The 23,617-nt window shown below is 42.2% G+C and overlaps 2 protein-coding genes across 3 annotated transcripts in view; both read left to right on the top strand.

Moving 5' to 3' along the window:
• The window catches only part of ccnj (cyclin J), a 4,759-nt gene extending 1,265 nt beyond the window's left edge, over positions 1-3,494 (top strand). Inside the window, exons 3-6 of one of the 2 annotated variants that reach the window (XM_019881932.1) lie at positions 615-825; positions 907-1,206; positions 2,224-2,383; positions 2,564-3,494. In XM_019881932.1, coding sequence (XP_019737491.1) covers positions 615-825; positions 907-1,206; positions 2,224-2,383; positions 2,564-2,909 — 1,017 coding nt within the window. In that variant the 3' untranslated portion in view covers positions 2,910-3,494. The remainder of the gene's footprint in view (positions 1-614; positions 826-906; positions 1,207-2,223; positions 2,384-2,563) is intronic. The other variant, XM_019881933.1, reaches the window with a different exon arrangement.
• Positions 3,495-6,142: 2,648 nt separating this feature from the next.
• Positions 6,143-23,281, top strand: btaf1 (BTAF1 RNA polymerase II, B-TFIID transcription factor-associated). Its single transcript, XM_019881923.1, has 38 exons — positions 6,143-6,581; positions 7,267-7,390; positions 7,551-7,665; positions 8,088-8,222; positions 8,721-8,920; positions 9,582-9,715; positions 10,866-10,998; positions 11,100-11,168; positions 11,934-12,023; positions 12,106-12,201; positions 12,407-12,583; positions 12,802-12,942; positions 13,423-13,547; positions 13,805-13,925; positions 14,080-14,184; positions 14,282-14,431; positions 14,673-14,818; positions 14,951-15,125; positions 15,237-15,440; positions 16,068-16,488; positions 16,570-16,754; positions 16,830-16,983; positions 17,143-17,252; positions 17,460-17,661; positions 17,772-17,920; positions 18,030-18,182; positions 18,800-18,921; positions 19,032-19,199; positions 19,287-19,364; positions 19,447-19,576; positions 19,648-19,789; positions 19,863-19,993; positions 20,386-20,508; positions 20,862-21,014; positions 21,164-21,372; positions 21,467-21,626; positions 21,761-21,931; positions 22,161-23,281. Exons 1-38 carry the CDS (start codon positions 6,568-6,570, stop codon positions 22,308-22,310), a joined length of 5,565 nt encoding a protein of 1,854 aa, XP_019737482.1. The 5' UTR covers positions 6,143-6,567; the 3' UTR covers positions 22,311-23,281.
• The last annotated feature ends 336 nt before the right edge of the window (positions 23,282-23,617 follow it).

Below are 23,617 nucleotides of genomic sequence, written 5' to 3' on the forward strand. Positions count from 1 at the left end.
TATATATATATATAAGATGTAACCTAACGGTAAGCAGAGTTTTATTTTTTTGTAAATAGTAATACGCACACAATACGAGCTTGTCACTGTGAGCTATTTTCAGGCAGACCTGCGGGCACCACGTGGGTGACACCTGCTTTAAAGTTTGTTTGAATTTCTGTGTGAACATCAGATGTTTTAATTGATTCAAATCGAACATAAAATACGTTCTGCCATTATGATATATTGAAATAGAATTGAGAATAGGTTGTAATTTGTTTCCTTAGATATGATCTCCACACTATATAGTTTATACCCTTATAGCTGTTGAGAAACTAGGCAGAACTGTTCTTTTAATGACTCACAACAAACGAAGTAACAAGGAAACAAAGGCTTGTGTTTTTTTTTCTCCCTCTAAACATCTACTAACTGTTTTTACAACAGTTCCATACATTTTTAAAACCCGGCTTGTGACAAATGTATGTGACCCAGAATTTTCATTATCGGAGAATCTAGCCTAGGGAGTCTGTGTCTTGTGTATCCACACCTTATGCTGAGTATGCATAGTATGATGACAGAGTGAGGCCAAACGACAGCTATAATACCGTTATCAAATGCAAAATGTTGTCATTCAGGAGCTCAAGCTGCCCTCCTTCAAAGGCCAGTCCCCTCAGCTCAACTTGAGGCGATACTTTGCAGACCTCATAGCCATCATCAGCAACCACTTCCGACTGTGTCCCACAGCTCGGCACCTTGCTGTTTACCTGCTGGACCTTTTCATGGACCGCTATGATGTCACGGTGCAGCAGCTCCACATGGTCTCACTCTCATGTCTTCTTTTGGCCAGTAAGTGTGAAACTGCTCCGATGGGTGGGAATGGCCTTTCTGATTTTTGAGTGTAGTAATGTTCTGCTTTCCTTGCTGCAGGTAAATTTGAGGAAAGGGAGGACAGGGTTCCAAAACTGGAGACTCTTAACAGTCTGGGGTGCATGAGCACCATGAACCTAGTTATGACGAAGCAGGCTCTCCTACACATGGAGCTTTTCCTGCTAGAATCCTTCCAGTGGAACCTGTACCTTCCCACAGCAGCTCATTTTATAGAATACTACCTTTCTATTGCAGTTCACGAGGGAGACTTACATGATGGCTGGCCTATGTCCTGTCTGGAGAAAACAAAACTCTATATGGCCAAGTATGCTGATTACTTCCTAGAAGTCTCCCTGCAAGGTATTATTAGCAAGGGATATGATCAGTCTCGTTAATATCAATCTCTGACAAAGATAAATAATTTTACACTTTGTACCTCTTGTCGAATGTTTGGAGAGCTTGCAGTGCTTTTTCTCAGTGAACCAAAATCCTTCAATTTTTCTGAGGTTTAGCTTAATTTGAGATGACTGCTTATTAACACAATCATGTCAAATGGAATGGTAAGCACAGATGAGCATTACTCCAATGTTATTTCTGATGCCCAGAGCATACGCGAATGCCAATGTTGGGGTGTTTTTACTGCTTCAAACAACAAAACGCATGAGGGAAAAGCGGTTAAGATTGCACAACTGTCCGTGTTTTTATGTTGTGTGTTGTGTTTATTATTTACTTTGTGTTACCTGTTTTATAAAGCGCTTTGTTACAGCTGCAGCTGTTGTGAAAGCGTGATATAAATCGGCATGTATTGTATTTTATATGTATTGGTATTTGGCAATGTCAGCTTTAAACGACGCATCCACAAACAAATCGTCAAGTGTAATTTGGCGGCTTGGTCATAAACTCCTGACTTCACAAATTACAGCACAAATATTGCTTTTACTTTGTCTACATGGTGGCTTTCATTTCAGACTCTGGGCTGCTTGATAACAAGTTTCATTTGTCTTCAGGCTGGGTTGTTTGATAAGTACCCACTTGCCTAGTCGCAAGGCCATAGTGCTGCTATAATAATGAAAGCCAGACTTGTTCAGATGGGAAGGGTGAGCAGAGGCTCTTTGAATGAGACAGACCCTTCAAACGGAGTAATTTTAACTTCGCTCTTAGCAAGTGGATGTTTAGTGTGCTGCACTCCTTCATCTTTTGCCAATACTAATCAAAGCAATTCTGAGACCTTTTTGAAGACATCTTGGAACTGTTTTAACTTGAGTGGTGGGTGGGGATCAATAATGTCTCCTTTAAACTCGTACAACAATGGCATCCCACTCGTATGTAGACATAATATTGTCTTCTCTAATTTTGTTACATTTGTTCTTTCCTTAGATCATGTGTTTTTATGTTTTGCACCCTCCCTGGTGGCTGCTGCATGTGTCGCTGCCTCACGTCTCATCCTGCATGTATCCCCAACGTGGGCACCCCGATTGCAGCAGCTCACAGGCTATTCATGGGAGAACCTAGTCCCATGTGCCGAGAAACTCCTCATGTGTGTATCTGACAATTTTTAAAATTCTCATCAAACCTTGTGAAAAATTACTATTGTAAAGGAACACGAATGAAGTACATTTTAATTCAAGGTGACACTGATGCAGAGTCTTGAATATTTTGTCGATTGAACTTTTTTACCCGTCATTCACTCTTTTGTCTTTTTTTTTTCTTTTTTCAGTGCACATGACAGTGATGTCAAAGAGGCCAACAAGCAAAAATGCCAGCCGCTCGGCCAACAACCACAGCAGCAAAGTCAGAAGGTCTTCCACAGTGCGAGCCAGGCAGCCCAGTACCTGCACCGGCCCGGCATGCAGTATAGCCAGCAAGCTACACAGCCAGCTTTAGCCGCAAACCATAGGCCTGCCTCATATGTGGCCCGCACCACTAATCTGCAGGTCTCAAATGGCCCCCTGCAGGGCAGTTCTCAGGCCATCACTGCTTCGTTGGATCCAAAGTCTAACCTTACAAACAGGGCTTACCAAGTCGGCATGCACTACAGTTGTGCTCCATGCTATGACAGGTGATAGACTTTTGGGATTAAGTGATTGAGAAGAAACTAAATTTCTCCAAATGGGTATGACACTGAATGAAAAAGCATGCTTTTAATTTGTAGGGACTTGACGAGAAGGATGCAGCACTTTGGATCACAAGGTTTAAGCAATGTGCAATATGCATGCTGTCGCAATTTTCTGTGGAGAGCCAGTATTAGGATTTTTGTTCTATTGTATGAGTGCTGTCTGAGTACCACTAGTGACTTTGCACTATTGTATTACTCGTATCACAATAATTTTGTATCAGGCCACAATTTTATTTATTGAAGTCAAAGTACCTAAGATGTATTGAAAAGAAAGTGCCTTTCAGCTGTGTTGCTAATAACTGCTCAGTTGAGGCAATAATAGCACGGGGTTCATGTCCGTTTGTGGACAATGATTTTTTTTTGTGAGCGCAATTGTATTTTTCTGTACATGTATAGATTTTTTGTTTACATATTTGTGAACTGTGGAAAGAATCAGTTCACATGCAGAGAAACTGTTGCTCTTCTGTAGACATATTTCAGTCAGTGCTGCGCACTAATGCCCATTTTAAATAAAATACAAATCTCTGTTGAACTCGATCGTCACCGAAAGCAGTGTGTTGTCTATTTGAAATTTCTTTTTGAGGCACTTGAACAAATTAGAACTGTAGAGTGGTGCATCAGCTCTTCTGCGCTGGAAAAAAAGTGACTTTTCTTCTAGATACAAAATTTTGCTTCATCAATTTAAAAAAATGTATGTAACCCTCTCTGTCATCAAATCCCTGAGAATCAGAATCAGAATCGAAACAGTGTTTCAACATTTGTACACTGTCTGTCCACCCATAGTCGCTCATTCACATATAACAAAAATAAGAAGAAAACAGACAAAAGATTTTGCAGTAGAATGTCAACCTGAGGCAAAATACAAGCATCCTTCCATCCATTTTCTAATCCTCTTATCCTCATAGGGGTCACAGGCGCTGCGATTGGCTGGCAACTAGTTCAGGGTGTACCCCACCTAACTGCCAGAAGACTGCTGGGATAGGCTCCAGCATGCCCCGCGACATGGATGGATGGGTCGCGAGCCATGCTTGAGCCTATCCCGGCTGTCTTCGGGCAGTAGGCAATGCACACCCTGAACTGGTTGCCAGCCAATCGTAGGGCGTGCATATACGTGGGAAATACAGTCATATAATATGTATCCCTGTGCGGTCGATCTCCTGGAAGAGTAATCATGTAGTACTCTTCCATACCGGTAGGGAGCAGCAGCAGCTAGGAAATTGCCTTATGCTTCGAGACAAGCGAAGTTTCCGACACTAGACAAAACAATGAAATATATCTTTCATTTAGATTTACGTTTACCGGAGATGCAAACGCACCAATGTTTCCTCTTAGCTTCGCAACCTCGCATTGGTCGCACGCTCTCAGCGACCAAGAAAACCTATCCAGCGCAGTCAGCGCACTGCAACTGAATTAGATACGGTATGTAATTTTTTTCTGTATCAATTTGCTGTGTAATTCAGTGAGTGACAGGTGTCCAGCCAATCACACGATATGATGCAATGACGCTATGCAGCCAACACGACATTGACAGTACTTTCGCAAGTTCTCTGCTCCATAACAATAACAGTGCGGCGGCGATAAGTGACGCTAATGCTAATCCCCTATCATTGCAAAACGACCGCACAGTGAATGCCATACGTCTCCTCCCCAAACCAAAATAAGAATGAACCGCGGTTCTTTTAAGTTGGAATGGCTGTCGGAGGATGTGACAATAGAAGAACAAGCAGTGAAACTGGGTGAGATATTTTCTTTTTCGAGTGCAAAACATGCTAAAGATGTAAGCGAAAAATATGGACTAAATGGAAGCTGGACTACCTCAAGCGAAACGTTCAGCAGGAAAGTCATTTGAATGATGTTGGAATCATAAAAAGACTCAAGATGGGAAAAGGGACTGGTACAATATTGCGGGAGAGCGCAAACGACCGGGAGAAAAAGAACCGGCTGTCACACAGAAAAAAATCCGACCCTAAGCAAGTTAAAGTTCTAATTGACTATATTTTACTTGCCATTAAAACGAATGCACCAAATATTGGATTGATGTTGATTTGATTCCTATTCAATATGTTATAATACTGCGTTAATTTTTAATGTTAAAAAACGCTTATAGTAACAATATAACACTTAATTGTTAAAGTAAGTTTTTTGCACATTCGTGGTGTGCCGCGGGCTTTTTTCAATGAAAGAAATGTGCCGTGGCTTGAAAAATATTGAAAAACACTGTGCTAACCAACCAATCACGGTGCCGTTCTCACGTGGACCCAGATGCGGAATTTTTAAAAGTGATTATCCACTGACGCTGACAGCTTTGGTTGAAGGGGCATCTGCTTTTAATCGAGGGGTCATAAAGTAAAATAATCTTCTGTCCGCACCCCACAGTCAAGAAAAATTATATGGATTGCTTGTCTGCTGGCACCATTTTTTTGTGTTATTGTATAGTAGGCTATTTCAAATTATTCTGCATTGAGATTTCATAGCCATATTTCATAATGAAAATCCAAAAAAGACTGGATTCTCATTAAGTCAGAGAGTCATTTTGAATTCATGGAGAAATTCAGACATGTATCTGTACTCAAAATTATTAGACAGTACATATTAAAATGTCACATTCATCTTTGTTTCAAGAAGTTCATGAACAATAACCAGGTAGGACTTCACTCAATTCAAATAAATACGTTTCATGAAGAAATAAAGGACATTTTTACATTCCTCAATTAAGATTTCCCCAATGCTGTCTCTTTTTTTCAAATCGTGTTGTCATGAAGGAGTAGTGTTCAGCACCACGGTCAGCTCTGTGTATTGTCACTCTATTTCATTGAACCTAACCCTTAAATATAAAATCAAACACAGGACTTGCAGGGAAATAGTGTACTGTAGTACAACAACCTTAAATACGAGACAGCTTTAAAAAACAAAGCCATGTCAAAATATTATTCGTAAGTACGCTCTTGTAGGATTTTGTGCACACGCACAAATTGATGTATTGGCTACATATCGTGTGTTTAAAGATCGCGTACAGCCACGCGAAATAAAATAATGCCTGACGCGTCAAAGGTTGTAAAAAAAACGTCCATTCACGTTTTGTTCCTCTTTATTCGTCTCCCCTTCTAACGTGTGCATTGATTGGCTCTCTGTGATGTGTTTAGCCAATCAGCGATCGCCTACCACGGAGGAAGGAATAAATGCAAGATGGCCCCTCGTATAAAAACAGTCTACTGGGTCGCGCTCACAGCGACACAAAATAACTCTTTATTCTTAATTCGGTTGAAAATTTTCTCTGCGAAGGGTTCTGAAGGGTGACATAAGCTATGGATTGATACGTGTGTGGCACTTGGTAATATTTGGTGTCAGAAGATAGTAGGAAGGCAAGAGCGACAACTTTGAAGCCATGAATTCGTATTGAACTCGGCGTCTTGGTTTGACACACTTGGGGCGGTCAGGAGCACAGCCGCAGACGGCCGGGCCTCGACTCGCTAACGCTAGTTGCTAACTAGCTAATGACTTCGCCTGCTATTATTCGACCCCTTTGGAACCGTTTAACAGCAGTCGTGTGGATTCTATAGTTTCGATTTGAATGTTGGACGGGAATAGCGGAAGGACTCCTGAGTATGGCCGTAACAAGGTAAGATTGGCCCCCGTTACGCTAACGCATAGTTTTAATGTATCGGACTTCACTGAAAACAATTGGCTAGCTAGCATACGGAACAGTGTGGCGTTCGATTTACCAAAGAACGGCGTCCTGAAAAAGCTATCCGAACAGCCGCACTAGATGCAGGACAACGACAACGTGATGACATGATGGTTGGGTCAGCTAACCCCATAAAAACGGAGCATAATTACAAAATAAGTGTAGGTGTAGAGGAGAAATTTTAATCAGCAACAATTTACTTTTGAATTCGTCAGAATAATTAGACTACTTTGGCTTGGATGTGCACACGTCGGACGTTTGAAGTGTTCGTTGTTCCAAGTCCTTTTGGTGTGGTAGTGGTCATCATTTGCTTAGCGATCTACCACGATGCTGTGGATGAGCTTCAGGTATTAGTTTTACCTGGGGGCAAAACCTTTACAGTACACCTGTAATCCACTTCACTGTATTTATAGACTGCTTAAGTAATGCACTGTTCCCCCTTGATTGTTAGACATGGGTCTGCTGTCCCATACATTCCTAAGCAAAAATTACTCCTACTTCCAGCTTCACGTTCCAGATTCCAGTAATTGTAGAGAAATTAACATTGTCTTATGCAGGCCCCACCGTGTTGATTGTTGTTTGTGTTGTTTCTGGTGACCTTTTATATATTTATTTCTAGACTTGATCGTTTGTTCATCCTACTTGACACTGGAACAACTCCGGTAACTAGGAAAGCAGCAGCCCAGCAACTAGGAGAAGTGGTGAAACTCCACCCACATGAGCTCAATAACCTATTATCCAAGGTATGCTTGATTGCCTTACCTCAAAAGGTTTTTAATAGATGTCTTAAATAACCAGATTATCTTGGGGTATTTAGCTGGTTTATTTGTTTTCAGTCATAATTGCTGTGCTTGTCGGACATTTGAATTGTCAATGCAATAAATTGGCTCTGTCTATTCTAAGGTCTTGACCTATGTAAGGAGTCCCAACTGGGACACTCGTATAGCTGCAGGCCAAGCTGTAGAGGCTATTGTGAAAAATATTCCGGAGTGGAACCCTGTCCCAAAGCCTAAAGAAGGTGATTGCTACGACTGGCCATATAAACACTGCATGTTTGTTTGGTTTAGTGATGGACAATAAAGGCTAACATACATGTCTTTAAACCAAATCTGTTAAATTATTTCAACTTCTCTTTTGTGTGAATACACTTTGTTTTGGTTTAGTGAAAGTTATGTTTGGTATTGAAAAAAAAAAAGCTTCAACTTCACTTTATTGTTGTCATAATCTCTAACAAAAAACAACTTGATCAACACTGACTATAACAAATGCTGAAGAGTAGTAGCCTTGCTTGCAAAGTCGTGATTTGTTTCAAGAATGTGGAGCATCTAAGCTCTTAAACACAGTAGACTTTTGTCTTTTGAACTTTTGTCAGAAGGCTAAAGGTGTGTTGTTTGCACTTTTTAAATTTACTGTCATGAAATTATTATTTTTTTCTTACAGAGTCATTGTCACCAGAGGATCCAGCTTGTGACAGGCTGAGTTTCTACCATTTTGACATTTCCCGCCTACTCAAACATGGAGCGTCTCTTCTGGGATCTGCTGGGGCAGAGTTTGAATTGCAAGATGACAAAATGTGTAAGTCAAGCCATCTTAACACGAGAACAATATAGTGAAGACAGCATTTTGAGGGTGTCAATAGTGTGTTTTACAGTATGTCTTGCATAGTGTCTTCAACATTAGCAAGACAATTCCCATTTACACAAAACTGCCAAAAGGCCTGAAAGCACATGTCATTTGCATCCCATTTGTAACCATGTGCTCATTGCTCACTGACTGCTTTTCCTATCGGTTTTATTCAAAAGTATTTTTTCTGATGCACTATTATGTTGAGAGCCAGAGTTACGAGAGCAATATGGCTTTCGACTGGTACAAGTCACTGAAGAAGTGCTGTCAAACTAATGATCTTAAGGGCCACACAGCAGCTTTGTGTTCTGCTTTTCATGATAGAGTGTATGTAACTTGAACATGGCACAACTTGACTAGAAATGTTTTTTGTGTGTATTTAAGTTTTTTTGTGGCTGCTGCACTTGTCATTGATTAGTTGAATGGTTCCCAACTGTTGTATATTTTCAGGTGAGATGGACCCCAAGGAACGTCTGGCCTGTCAAAGAAAGCTTCTTCAGAAGAAGCTGGGACTTGACATAGGTGCTGCGATTGGCATGGACACAGAGGAGTTGTTCAATGACGAGGACCTTGACTATACCTCTCTATCCAGTGGGACAAGGCCTCACGGGAGCAAGATCACTGCAGGATCCAGCTCCCGTAATCATGTTGTAGGTCTTCATTTCAATGTCATAGCTCTTAGCATGAACAGAACATATGTAGGCGTCTACGACCAGGTATTTTGCACTCGCTGCTTTTGTCTGAGACATTTGGTTGCTCGGTGAAAAGTCAGGCGTAACTGCGAACAGTTCTCAGACCTCAATATTGTGTCCTCAGATGTTGCTTAGTAAGGTCGAGAAGGAAATGATCAAATCAAGTATAGCTTCGTAATTACAATGTTCCAGTCCAAACATTCATTGTTGGGTAATGTAATTGAACATGCATCCCTTGGCTGAAGAATCAGAATGTAATTTTAAGGGACCATGATTCTGCTTAAGTGTGGTCTTTGGCTTTGCAGTAACATTGATAAATCACCCTGTATCCCACTCTCTTTATCTGTCTAGATTCAACATTGTCTTATAGCACTCCTACAACTTCGTAAAATCTTTGTCACTGGTAATTTACAAATCGGATCTATACAAGCAGTTGTCAGTACATCGGTCACTTTGCAACAGTAAAATGTGTTTTTCTTTATGGGCCAATTTGAACTTTTATTCGACTTTTCAGTGTACAGCCGCTGTGAATTTGACATTTGCACACCGTTCATTTTACTGCTCTGCGTATGTTTGTGTTTTTGCTTCTGAAATGAAATAATAAATCTAATCTTTTCAGCCTATTCAAGCTGCCGAATTGATCGATTCCGAATTCCGGCCAGGCATGAGCAATCGCCAGAAGAATAAGGCAAAGAGGCTGGCAAAGCTAGTTGCAAAACAAAAATCCAGAGACTTGGATCCAAATGAAAAAAGGTGAGACAAAGCCTGGAGGGAAACTGAAAAGTGCATTGTTTTGCATTTCATTTTGTGAATGTGAATTATCTTGTGCCCAGTATGCTAAACGCTTAGCATGAGAAAATTATAAACGGTTGTTGGTCTCAGTCACACTATAGAAACCAAAAAAAAAGGTGCATTTAGGATTCATACACAATGTACAAAGTACAGGATGTCATTAAGAAGTAAGACTACTGCGGCATTACTGATCGACGAGTGAAGCCTTTGTTGGAATGACCAGAAGGAAGAAGTTGGCGATGTCTTGGGTGGGATACATTTGTGAGAGAATTTTGTCTGCCCACTTCTTAGCTGTTTAATGTGTATGTCCTAAAGTGTAGATAAAGAGGCACAAATGTAAATATAATTACTTTAAATGTTGTTTTAATGGATGAGGTTTGTTAGAAAAATTATATTTCAACAATGAACTGCAACTTTCCCCATCAAAGTAAACCGTTTGGAGCCGAATACCCTTTCCCAGCCTCTCTGCCACACTATTATCCATATATTCAAAACCGGTCCCCTTGGTGACTTCCTTGAGGTTAGGCTAGAGGGAAAAAATGTCACACAGAGCTAGGCTGGGTAAGTTGGGAGGTTGCTCCAGCACAACAATGTTCTTGTCAGCCAGGAAATGTTTGATCCTCATGGCATTGCGAGCAAGCGAAATGCTGTGGTGAAACCGCCACATGTTGTCCTGCCAACTCCCACCTCTTCTCATGCTCTGAATGAAGCACATGCTGCAGGAAATCTTTGTAGCAGTAGTTAGTTGATCATCTGGCCAATATTCAGTGGAAAACTCATTTTGTAGTTTGGGTTTCAAATGCATCTTATATTACACCAATCCAGGAACTTTTCACCTTGTAAAATAGATTGTTAATAACAATTTACCTGTACTGTTTTGCCGTCCATTGTTGTCCTTTGGAGCAGGACCAAGCCAAAGTTATGATTGTCGAGCCAATTCATATTTTTTGTGTCTTCTCGAAGAAGGGCACGCAAATGTTTAAATATGAAGTGTTGTAAGCTTGCGAGCTGAAATGTGGTTTAAATACATTGCTTTTTTTAAAAGTTATTTTTTACTACATGATGACCTTTTACTCATTTTTTTTTTTTAAATTCTTCCCCTCCTTTTCAGTAACGACAGTTGTGAAGGTGAGCCTGAAGAGAAACGAAGGAAAACCACCAACAGCATAGTTATTGACCAGCCAGCAACGGATCACAAAGTCCTAATCAACAAAGTTCCAGATAACTCCAGTCTTTCAGACGAGGTAATGAAGCTGGACATTTTGTTTATAAATGGAGTGTAATCTAGTAATAATTGTGCTAATCATGTACAAATGTAACTAACTAATTCTAACTCTATTTTTAGACTCAAGAGTGGCCTTTGGAAAGCTTCAGTGAAGAGCTCTGTAATGACCTCTTTAATCCTTCCTGGGAGGTACAAAAAAAAAGTTACCTTTCAACTGTAGGCACGGCAAGGCAGAATTTCACTATTTAAAATGGAGGGTCGTAATTCAGTATAAGGAAATGGTTGAGTGAGGTGGTTGGCATCCTTCTGGGGGCGAGACAGAAATTGTGGTCCATCAAAGGCGTATTGTCCCATGCAGAAAGTACGCAATCCAATCCTTGATGTTTGGGCACTGTATCGCCACTCCCACCACATAGTGGTAGCGCTGCCTGACTCACTATCCCTGTCCCATACGACCCTGCTCTGTCCTATTTGCTATCGGTGCATTCCTTCCTTACAAAGTGGCACACTATCTTCTCAGTATACATTATATAATGGATCTTATATGTAATGTTTCTAATATCTGTAGGTGGGTGTGGGTGTTTATATTTTGCTCAGTTGTCTCTGTCTGTCTCTTAAACCTTGTTCTGTCTTACTGCATTTCACAATGAATATCCAACACACTATAAATAACCACAGTGGGAGTATGGCAAGTTCCCGTTGTGTAGAAAAATTGTTCCAGCGTAAAATGGTAGAAAGATCCACCACTCTGCATGAGTAAGCCAAAAAGGTGGGAGGCATCTGAACAAACTGTAATTTAGACACCGTTCACCTGATTTGGATGTAAAGCCCTTCAGATTAAAGATGAAAGTCAGCGGTTAAAGCACATGAAGTTGTTTCATGGTGTTTAGAGCCAAAAAGGTGAGTTGTCGATGTCCCAGTAGTTATGGACCTGATGTGACTTGTTGTTTTCAGATCCGTCATGGTGCAGGCACTGGTCTTCGAGAAATCCTCAAGTCCCATGGTGCAGGAGGTGGCAAGCTTGTGGGAAGCACTGCAGAGCAGGTATATGATAATTCTTAATTAGAGTTGATAATGTTTAGCAGAGAATTTTAGCACGAACTGTGGGGCTTCTGTGTTGATAAAGATGTTGCGGCAGCATGAGGAGTGGATACAAGACCTTGTCATCCGTTTGCTGTGTGTCTTCGCTCTGGACCGTTTTGGAGATTTTGTATCGGATGAGGTTGGTCTTCATCACGCATAGTTCTGGTTTATCATCCATACCCTTAAAGTTCTGAACATTCATACAATACATCTTGATTTATAAAGCACTTTCACAACAGCTGCAGCTGCAACAAAGCTCTGCTGCAATAAAGCCACAACAAAACACTAATGTTTTACAGATTTGTTGTAAACGTTCTACTTAATCCTTGTTGATGTCTTGCCAGGTAGTGGCACCTGTCCGGGAGACGTGTGCTCAGACGCTTGGTGTGGCTCTTCGCCACATGAATGAGACTGGTGTGTCTATGACGGTAGATGTCCTGCTGAAGCTGCTCAAAGAAGACCAGTGGGAAGTCCGTCACGGAGGCCTCCTCGGAATCAAATATGCTCTTGCAGTCCGACAGGTACCGCCTGTTTAGTTTGGCTGTAGTAGACTGAGAAGGGCATAACTTGATTGCCATATGTTCATGATGAACATGCTTGGCAATGGTGGGTGGCGATAAACAAAATGCACATTTCCCTGTATCGTGGTAGCAAAAGTACTTCATTTGAATAAATGAACTACCGTCTTGTAGTGAACGTCCATGCACTGACCATCATTTCTGTTGTTTATGCTTCTTAGGACCTGATCTCTGTATTACTCCCGCGGCTACTCCCTGCCATCACCGTGGGCCTTCAGGACCTTGATGATGATGTCAGGGCTGTGGCTGCTGCAGCACTCATCCCTGTGGTGGAAGGCTTGGTGCAGCTCCTGCCCAATAAGGTCAGTTTTAGAGTCAGCCACAGTACGGCTCCTTCAAAAAGCATGTTGTACGGTACAGTAATAAACTAGAAATGCAGTTAATGCGGTCGACTGGTTAGCATGTCCGCCTCACAGTGCAGAGATGAAGGATTTGATTCTGGCTCCGGCCTTACTGTGTGGAGTTTGCACGTTGTCCCTGTGCCTGCATGGTTTTCTCAGAGTACTGCGGTTTCCTCCCACATTCCAAAAACATGCACGGCAGGTTAATGGAACACTCTAAATTGTCCCTAGGTGTGAGTGTGAGCGGTTGTTGGTCTATATGTGTGCCCTGCGATTGGCTGGCAACTGGATCAGGGTGAACCCCGCCTACTATCCGAAGCCAGCTGGGATAGGCTCCAGCATGCCCGCGACCCTCATGAGGATAAGAGGATTCGAAAGTGGGTGGATAGATGGGTGGATGCAGTTATTGTTTTTCCACATTCTTGGCTATGTGCACCACAGGTACCGTTCATCATTAACACATTGTGGGATGCTCTTTTGGATCTGGACGACCTCACTGCTTCCACCAACAGCATCATGACATTGTTATCGTCTTTGCTCACCTACCCGCAGGTTCGACAGTGCAGGTTGGTCTAATTGAGGTTCACAGAGTAAACGCTGAATGACAACAGTTCTTTATGAGATGGTGATGACTGTGACATTCTCGTCTTGTTACTTTGATTACATATGACAGCTTGTCACAATATTCCAATGTTTCTTCTGAATATGAAATGCTTTAACTGTTTGCTTGTGTGTTTTTAACCCTTGTCTTGCTATTTCTGTGGTCATATAATTCATTAAAACAAGTTGGAATTGTGTTGATAAACTTTCTTGGTCCTGCTAGTATGCAGCAGTCATTAACAGTGCTGGTCCCCCGGGTGTGGCCCTTCTTGAGACACACTATCTCATCAGTTAGACGGGCTGCATTGGAAACGCTTTTCACACTGCTGTCTAAATCTGATCAGGTAAAGTTTGGCTAAAGAAAATTGGCTATGTGGTGTAACAAATGTTTAAATGTTGTTTTCTTTCATTCTGTCATTTTTTTTATTCATTGCTAAAATGTAGTTAGGATAGAAGCCTACTAATATTATCCATTGCTGATGTGCTTTTGTTCATCAGAAATGTGCAGTGTGGATCAACCCCATCCTACAAGATATGCTTCGTCACGTTTTCCAATCTTGTATACTAGAAAGCAATGAGGAAATTCTAGAACTGATCCAAAAGGTTTGTTGCATTGAACACTATTTGCTCGATGTCTTTGTATTTTATCCATATAATGTAGTTATCAGCGCTGTATTGAGCTGCTTGTACTTGCACACAGGTGTGGACAGAGCTACTCTCTCAGGCTCCGCAACAGTATGTGGTAGCAGCCAGCTGTCCATGGATGGGTGCCTGGCTTTGTCTCATGATGCAGGCCTCACACATTCCCATAGATCTCAACATGTTGCTTGAAGTCAAGGCCCGCTCCAAGGTTGTTCCGTCCATCCAAATCTTATATCACTTGAAATTGTTTTTGTTTTTTTTTTCCAGAGGAAATTGAAAGCCTGGGTAGGAAAGCAGGGGCTTTCTGGTCATAACATAACAAAAAAAATATGCTGGCATTTTATTTAATGACATGAGCATAATTTAACAAACTGTGAAAATTCTTTGTATTTACCTGAATGTACAGATTCTATGACTTAAGTGTGAGTGCGTTTGTGTTCATGTAACAGGATAAAGCTGGTTCAAAGGCACGCCAAGGGACCACCAACCAGGTAAAGGAAACAGTCCAGGAGTACATAGCGGGGGCAGAGACAGTGACCGATGACCCAGTATCAAGGGACTATGTGGTGATCCGTGCTCGCCTCATGGCTGCCAAGTAAGTCAGCATGCTTTTACTATACAAACTGTGACCCATTTTTTTCTTGTGACCAATGTGGCTCTTCATTTAATTTGAAATGTGCATTTTTACATTCATATTTTAAGAGTTTCTCTCATCTCTTTCCGCCAGATTGCTTGGGGCTCTGTGTAGGTGTATCTGTGACCCTCACCTCAATGCTGCATCTCAGGAGATCCGTCCAGCTGAGTCTCTGGGCCAGTTGTTGCTCTTTCACCTTAATTCAAAGTCTGCACTGCAGCGAATAGCTGTAGCTCTTGTACTCTGTGAGTGGGCTGCTCTGCAAAAGGTGAAAACATTTTGTTTATTTTTATTGCATTCGTGTGAATGAGGCTGCTAGACGTACATTTGCAATCAAATAATGATTTATCTTTTCAACCCCCGCCCCCCCCCCTTTCAGGATTGCCAGATGGTGTCAAGCACGGTGCAGCCTCGTCTTCTTGCCATTCTGTCAGAGCAATTGTATTACGATGAGATTGCCATCCCTTTCACACGCATGCAGAATGAATGCAAGCAGCTCATCGCCTTACTTTCTGAGGCTCACATAGACATTCAAGACCGCCTCAATTGTAGTGTTTTCACGATCGATCAAGCCAATGAGCTGGTATGTACACCGACACACATTGAAACACACGATCACGCATTCATTTTCTTTTGCAGAGAATGAGGCATTTTTATTTCAATCGATTCCTCCGTGACAATGCATGACAATTGGGCTGTATATTTTGTAAAACATGACACATGCCCCCATCTGCCTTGTTAGTCGGTGAACTGCAGGCATCTGATGGAACAAGATCCAAACGTCACGATATGATGTCATCACAATATGAAACTCACGATAACTTTCACGATAGTGTGGGGAGGTTGCTGATATACAATATCTTATGATACGGTAACAAAAAAGCCCATGATACGGTAAAAAATAAATAAGGCACATTCTTGTGTTTTTGGACATAATATCAGATTCAAAGAAATAAGCTTGGCCAGTCAATGTATATTCTTGTGATCCTATTGGCTCAGCTGTGCAAACTGTCATGGTCTACATAGTTCACAATGCTTTGTTTGGGTGAAAAGTAATGTTTTGTTTTTTTTTGGTTGATGTGCTGCTTTTAATATCGTAACATGACTGTGACTATGGTGGCAATTTTAATATGATAATCGCTTTTATCGTTACCACCCATTTTGCGTTTGTCATTTTGTCTTAACTTCCATTCTCCTGCTCATTCCCTAGTTAACCACCGTCTTCACAGAATCGACAGCTGGTTTGAATATAAAGACAAAACCGTGGCAGGTATTGGACAATAAACGGCAGCAGGCACAAGCCACAGTAATGGAAACCAGCCATGAATGGCAGCTGTTACATCTCCGGGTCCACATGTTCACTGCCTGCGCAGTGATCAACCTACAAGTGCTTCCTGACAAACTCAACCCACTAGTCCGGCCTCTGATGGAGTCCATTAAGCGGGAGGAGAACATGCTTATTCAGGGCTATGCCGCTTCTTTCATTGCGAAGCTGCTGCAGCAGTGTGGTGGGCGCTCACCATGTCCCAACCCCAAGATTATCAAAAACCTCTGTGCTTCAGTCTGTGCGGACTCCTCAGTTACGCCCTCAGCTGCTTGTCCTGTACCACCCACGCAGGAAAATTCTAAAGGTAACAACACTTGAAGCCAAATTGACCCACTGTAAAAGTATTTTAGGCTCTGACTGATTTGTTTTCCTTGATTGACACTAGGCAGTGGCTTGGACAAAGACTGCCTGCATCACATGGTTAACAAAACTCGAGGCATCATGACTCTTTACCGTCATCAAAGGGCAGCGTTTGCAATCACCAGTAAAAGGGGCCCTGTTCCCAAATCGTCCAAACCTCCCTCCTCTGACCTTCCTCCAGGCAGCACCTTTGGCTTAGAAAATGATGAGGTATGGAGGAATGAGCTTAAAACTCGGAGCGGACACAAATTGGGTTTTTCATAAACAGCATTTTTCTCGTTTTAGAGGAAACCATGTCTTATTCAAAGGAGAGGGGCAGAGTTCTCCTTAACAACCATTGCAAGGCACTTTGGTGTTGACCTCACCAAGTCCCTGCCGTACCTTTGGGAGAACACAGTTGGGCCCTTGAGGACTGCAGTTAATGAAAATCATGATATCGGTATGTTGAATTATAAAAATCCCAGTTTTCATGCTTTTTCTCTGCATCGCTGTTGTGAATGATGCATGAAAATACTACAGTGACTGCCATGTATGACTCATGGGTAAACTGTATGTTGTATGTGGTTTGAGGGACTTTCCTGTGTTCTCTATGTTCCAGATAGGCAGATTCAGTTGGAAAGAGGCGATGTTGCAGCTCAGGAACTGGTAAACTCACTACAAGTGCTTGAAGTCATGACTGGAGCCATGTCTCATGAGCTCAAACCTCTGGTATGATTTAACCATCATGGCTTTTCTTTTATATTTGCAATTACCTCATTGCAACTTCTGTTCCAGTAAAATGCGCTGACAAGTCTTTATTGATGTTGACTTATTTCTTTGCGCCACCCAGTTCTAGGCTCTGAGTATTTATTTGCAGAGGGATTACTCAAAGTTGTTGCACGGAATGGTCATGTTTGTATTTCTGTTGAATTTCAGCTGCTGGAACACCTTCCTCATCTGTTTACCTGCCTGCAGCATCCATACACAGCAGTGCGTCACATGGCAGCACGGTGTGTGGGCGTACTTAGTAAGATATCCATGCTGGAGACCATGGATGTTTTTCTCGAGTGTGTACTACCCTGGTTGGCTGCTATTCATGACAGCACCAAACAGGAGGGGGCCATCGAGGCTTTGGCTTGTATCCTCCGCACGCTATCATGTGATTTGACTGTGGCCTCTATTCAAGAAATGGTGCATTGAAGTAAACTTGTCCGTGATATTGTCCTTGACTGACTGACTGACTTTTAGGTGTCATGGAACAGTTGGATGTGGATATTGTGCCCTACATTGTGCTGCTGGTTGTACCAGTGTTAGGACGTATGAGTGATCCCAGTGACAGCATTCGTTTCATGGCCACGCAGTGCTTTGCTACGCTCATCCGCCTCTTGCCATTGGAGGTAGGACCGACATGCAGCATTCGACTCTTGACATATTTTCTGGGACTGTCGAGGGATTCCCCCCCACCCCCCCCCCACCCCACTCTGAGATGGTCTGCTTGTTTCCCAGGCAGGTATACCGGACCCTCCTGCCATGTCTGCTGAACTGATCCGACAAAAGGCTAGAGAGCGACACTTCTTGGAACAACTGCTAGATGGCAGAAAGTTAGAGAATTACAACATCCCTGTGCCCATTAAGGCAGAGCTAAGGAAGTACCAGCAGGTTTGAGTCTTTCTTAGGGTTAACATAACTGTTCTGACAAGTCTGCCTTTAAATCATAGACCATCCCTCCCTCCGATATCCGAACAGCTTTATCCTCAACCTGTATGTATGTATGTATGTATGTATGCATGTATGTATGCATATATCTATCTATCTATCTATCTATCTATCTATCTAAACACTTTTGTTGGGTAATTTCATCTTTTGTTATGATAATTATCCAATACTCTGAAAACGTACAATGCTGGACAGAAATTTGTTGAAGCACAAAAAAAATACTGTGACGCTTAAGTTTGACTCCTGGTCTGTTGGAGTAGTGAGTATACATTTTGTGTAGACTCACAGAAAATAGACCTGGAATCATGATGTAAATATTGTACATTTGAAGTGTTGTTGTGACAACTTTCGACTTGTCCCTTTGGGACTCGCAATAGCGAGTCACTTTGATTTGTTTGGCACAGTTTTTACACTGGATGCATTTCCTAATGCACTTTATTTTTTAAGCTATGTGCCTGCTGCATGTGGCACATTCATGGATCCCTGCACATTTTTTCATTTGGCGTCTTGACATGAAGTGCTGCTTTAATGAACGAAAATACCATTCTTTCATCTCTTAGGATGGTGTGAACTGGCTGTCCTTCCTCAACAAGTACAAGCTGCATGGGATCCTGTGTGATGACATGGGCCTCGGCAAGACTCTGCAGTCCATCTGCATTCTAGCAGGAGATCACTACCTCAGGTACTGGCCAAAGCCCAAATGTGAAAGGTATCCCATGGTAGAAATGTATATTGTGAATTTGAACTAAGTGGGCCTCAACCGTCCTTCTGATTGGTTGATGTCTTTTTCAGGGCTCAGGAATATGCCAAGACAAAGGCGGCAGACTGCATCCCGCTCCCCTCTCTAGTGGTGTGCCCGCCCACACTGACCGGTCACTGGGTGGATGAAGTAGGCAAATTTTGTGCCAAAGAGTACCTCAATCCACTGCACTACACTGGTCCACCTACAGAGAGAATGCGGTAAGGCCACAAGTTTGTGTGGGATGTATTATTCACAGATGCGCACAGCAATAAATCCAAATGACTGTTGGTTTATTTTGCTGTCAGGTTACAACACCAAGTGAAGAAACACAATCTTGTCGTGGCATCTTACGATGTTGTACGAAACGACATTGACTTTTTTAAGTAAGTACCCTCATGAATCAGTCTGTTCTTATTTCACAGTGCATCTATTTATTGACATGTGTTTTGATTTTCGCTTTTGCAGAAATATAAAATTCAATTACTGTATTCTTGATGAAGGTCATATCATCAAAAATGGCAAAACCAAACTTTCCAAAGCCATCAAACAATTGGCTGCCAACTTCCGTGTCATCTTGTCAGGAACGCCGATTCAGGTGAGGTCCTTTTTGCGATGTTTTTATTTACTGACCAATTTCAAGAATTCCTCTCCTCATCTCATCTGCAGAATAACGTTCTGGAGCTCTGGTCCCTTTTTGACTTCCTCATGCCAGGCTTCCTGGGGACCGAGCGCCAGTTTGCTGCACGTTACGGCAAACCAATCCTGGCCAGTCGTGACGCCAAAAGTTCCTCACGCGAACAGGAGGCCGGTATGACGGCTCCCATGGCCTTTCTCCAAATGCTTGCTGTGATGTCAATGTGAACTGGGCTCTCTCCCTCTAGGCGTCCTGGCCATGGAGGCGCTTCATCGCCAAGTGTTACCCTTCCTTTTGAGAAGGATGAAAGAGGATGTACTGCAGGACCTTCCTCCCAAAATAATTCAGGACTACTACTGCAACTTGAGTCCTCTGCAGGTCTGTCACAGACCCCGAATGCACTTTATTGTGATTACTCAGTATTAGTCACGTTTTATTGGTTCTCTTTGGTGTGCTTTCAATATATAAATCACTATCAGATACACAGACATTACATGTGGACAAATGAAACTCCATGACGCACTTGCGATATTTTATACTCCTCTCAACGGGGCTCTTAATTTAATGATGCAGCGGAAATTTTATACATTTCTATTGCACTACCCTTTTATCTTTAAACCAAGATCATGATCTAGAGGAGAAAAAAAATTGCAAGTGCTTCATGAAGTTTCATTTTCCCTTCACTAACAACTAAGAGTATATAAGCCTATTATAGTTTGTATGCAACTGTTCTCTGCTTTACTTTGAATGCTTTCCATACAAACTTTTAGGTTCAGCTTTATGAAGACTTTGCCAAGTCTCGAGCTAAGGCGAGCATAGACGACAGCATCTCGGTTGCCTCTGCAGAGCAGGAGGAAAAGCCTAAACTGAAGGCCACAGGTCACGTCTTCCAGGTACATTTCCTCAACACGACTGGCATCTAAGACAATAATTCTCAACTGGTGTATCGGGACCCAAGAGAGGGTCACGTACAGGTAGTAAAGAATTACAATGGTGTTAGCGTATGAAATTTTGAAGTTATGAATGGTGCACCAATGAACTAATTTGCGGCATGGTGTAAGAATATACTTTTCATTTGATTCTATTATGTTTAAAAAATACATACGTTCTGAAAGGCAGATTATTTTTTTTTTTCCCTTCTATAAAAGTGGGTCATGAAAATAAGAGAATATGTGACAACAGTTGAGAAACACTTTAGGATCAGTGGTACTTTGGTTAATTGCTAGTGAAATGTGTAATCCTTCAGGCCCTGCAGTATCTGCGGAAGTTGTGCAACCACCCGAGCTTGGTGTTGACTCCACAGCATCCAGAGTACAAACGCATCACTGAGCAGCTTGCAGACCAAAACTCCAACCTGCGGGATATTCAGCACGCTCCCAAACTCTCTGCTTTGAAACAGGTGATCAACTTTTATTCATTACACTTCAATATGTATCTGTATTGACCGGACACTTGAACTTAAGTAGCGATAAGAATACATACAAGACATTTTTTTTATAGTGGGTGATTCTGGTTCTGTTTAATCAATGAATTTCTGTGTTTGTGTAGTTGCTCCTCGACTGCGGACTTGGTGGCGGGGGTTCCGAAGGGAGCACGGAGGCAGTGGTGGCTCAGCATCGGGTGCTCATTTTCTGTCAGCTGAAGAGTATGCTGGATATTGTTGAGCATGATCTCCTGAAACCCAAAATGCCCACAGTCACATATTTGCGGCTGGATGGTAGCGTGCAGGCTGGCCTGCGCCACGCAATCGTCTCCCGGTAAGTGTTCGGTCCACTTCACACTGTTACTCTGCCCTTCAATTGTCCTTTTAAATCTGGACTGATCGTTTTTTTTTTTTTTTTTGGGCTACAGGTTTAACAATGACCCATCCATTGATGTGCTGTTGCTGACCACACATGTTGGTGGTCTTGGTCTGAACCTGACTGGTGCTGACACGGTGGTCTTTGTGGAACATGATTGGAACCCAATGAGGGACCTGCAGGCCATGGACAGAGCTCATAGAATAGGCCAGGTACACACGAGGGCACGCTGCTGTGTGCTGTGATGACCAGCACTAGTGACCAATCGGAAAAGTGTGAATCAAGTGGCAGGGGGTGGTGCCATGATCCTCATCTTATACACGTCTGTGTTTTTTGTATCGTGTAGAAACGGGTCGTGAACGTGTACAGGCTCATCACTCGAGGCACCCTAGAGGAGAAGATCATGGGCCTGCAGAAGTTCAAGATGAACATAGCCAACACCATCATCAGCCAGGAGAATGCCAGCCTGCAGAGCATGGGCACAGACCAGCTCCTTAACCTTTTCACGCTTGACAAAGTGAGAAAACAAACCTTCTTGATGTGAAAATAGCTGTCGAGATTGCCTACAAATCAGGTTTTATTTTACAATAAATTGACCTGTTTTTTTGGGTGGGGGATTATTGTCCAATAGAAAACGATTAGAGTTTATATATGCCGGGGAAAAACCTTCACCATCAAAAAAAACCTTTGAGTGTAACTGTAAAACAGTGAGCTAATTGAACCCATGTGTATTTCTTGTCTTTAAGGACGAGGGAGGTGAAAGGGGTGAACAGTCCACATCGACCTCAGGAAAGGCCTCCATGAAGTCAGTGCTGGACGGGCTGGGAGAACTCTGGGACCAGCAACAGTATGACAGCGAGTATAATCTGGACAGCTTCATGCACTCCCTTCAGTAGCGCCACATGACCTCACATATTTGTGGCACCTTGACATTATCGGATGACCAAGCAGGACCTGGTCAGAATCTGACAAAGCCTTCAAGACCCTCTTCAGTCCACGTGTCCATATTAGTGCTCTAAAGATGATTTGCAAACCGTTTTTCTCCGATGTCTCCATTTTTCCCTTGCAAGTTTCCAGTGAATCATTTATAAAGATGCAAACGATCATGTAATCTGAGCAGGGTAAAAACTTGTGTTGCTCTCGTCGTGGCTTGCTACTTGTTCTGGCCTACCAGTCTTTCTTCCACAATGCAGTGCCATTACCTTATTACGCCTTCCGCTTCCCATCAGAGAAGCACAATAGAATCCAGTCACCCTGCTCTCAAGTCAAACTTTGCCAATTCAGACATGCATGGCAAGCTTGATGTCGCGCCACACAAACTTTTTTTCATCAAATGGGCCAAGCACCTCCTCATGTCCACCAGATGGCGCTATTTTTTTAAGTTACTCAGAACTCCCACATGCAGAAATGAGCCTGAACCTCCAAATGAGTTTAAAATGACCCGAAGAAAAGCTCTGCATTTGATGCAGTGCCACACAGACTAAACCTTTTTCAGGGGCCAAGCTGAAAATGGTTTCTGAAATGTGAGTATTTTAAAAGAATGGACATGTACATATTTCTGTAATAGCTGCTTTTTGTTTATGAACGTGGAATTGGAATAAATTCTACAAACCATTTGAGCTACATCACGCAACAGTGTTTTGTGCATCCTAAAAACTTGATCGTTGAAATAATCCTTTTCCTCCTCACACACTTTTGAAAACTTTATAGTGGTTGGCTTGCATAGAGAATTGAATGCCACAAAAGAAGTTTCCACAGCAGATGTTGCATTTAATAACAGTTGCTCATTAGTACAGAATACACACAAAGCAAACTCGTCTTACTGAGATAAATGTCGATAACGGTAGCTTTGTCCACCCTCCCTCCCCCCAAAAAATAAATTCAGGCCTTCAGACATAAGATAAGATAACCTTTATTTGTCCCACACTGGAGAAATTTAGAGTCTCCAGCAGCAAAATTTTTTGGGGGGGACAAAGTGTTTCATTGCACAAAATAAATGAACGCATGAAAACATCTGAGGCATTCAAGACTTGCACGTTAAATGGGGGGAGGAAAAAAATTGCTGACCAATGCGATTGGAGTTTGTCAAGTATTCACTTAGTTTGGATTAAAAATTAGACCCAAGCGAACTTGCTGAGTGTGTGTTTAAGTCAGACCAGTTATTATATAATTCAGCTGTAGATAATTGTGCAAAATGAACATG

This window comes from Hippocampus comes, unplaced genomic scaffold, assembly GCF_001891065.2.
Source record: "Hippocampus comes isolate QL1 unplaced genomic scaffold, H_comes_QL1_v1.1 scaffold36, whole genome shotgun sequence".
Lineage (NCBI taxonomy): Eukaryota > Metazoa > Chordata > Actinopteri > Syngnathiformes > Syngnathidae > Hippocampus > Hippocampus comes.

Excerpts from the sequence above, each read along its gene's own strand:
- btaf1 (XM_019881923.1), top strand. Across the intron at positions 10,999-11,099 it reads ACTCCAGTCTTTCAGACGAG|ACTCAAGAGTGGCCTTTGGA; the intron begins GTAATGAAGCTG and ends CTCTATTTTTAG. Across the intron at positions 14,432-14,672 it reads AAGTCAAGGCCCGCTCCAAG|GATAAAGCTGGTTCAAAGGC; the intron begins GTTGTTCCGTCC and ends TTCATGTAACAG.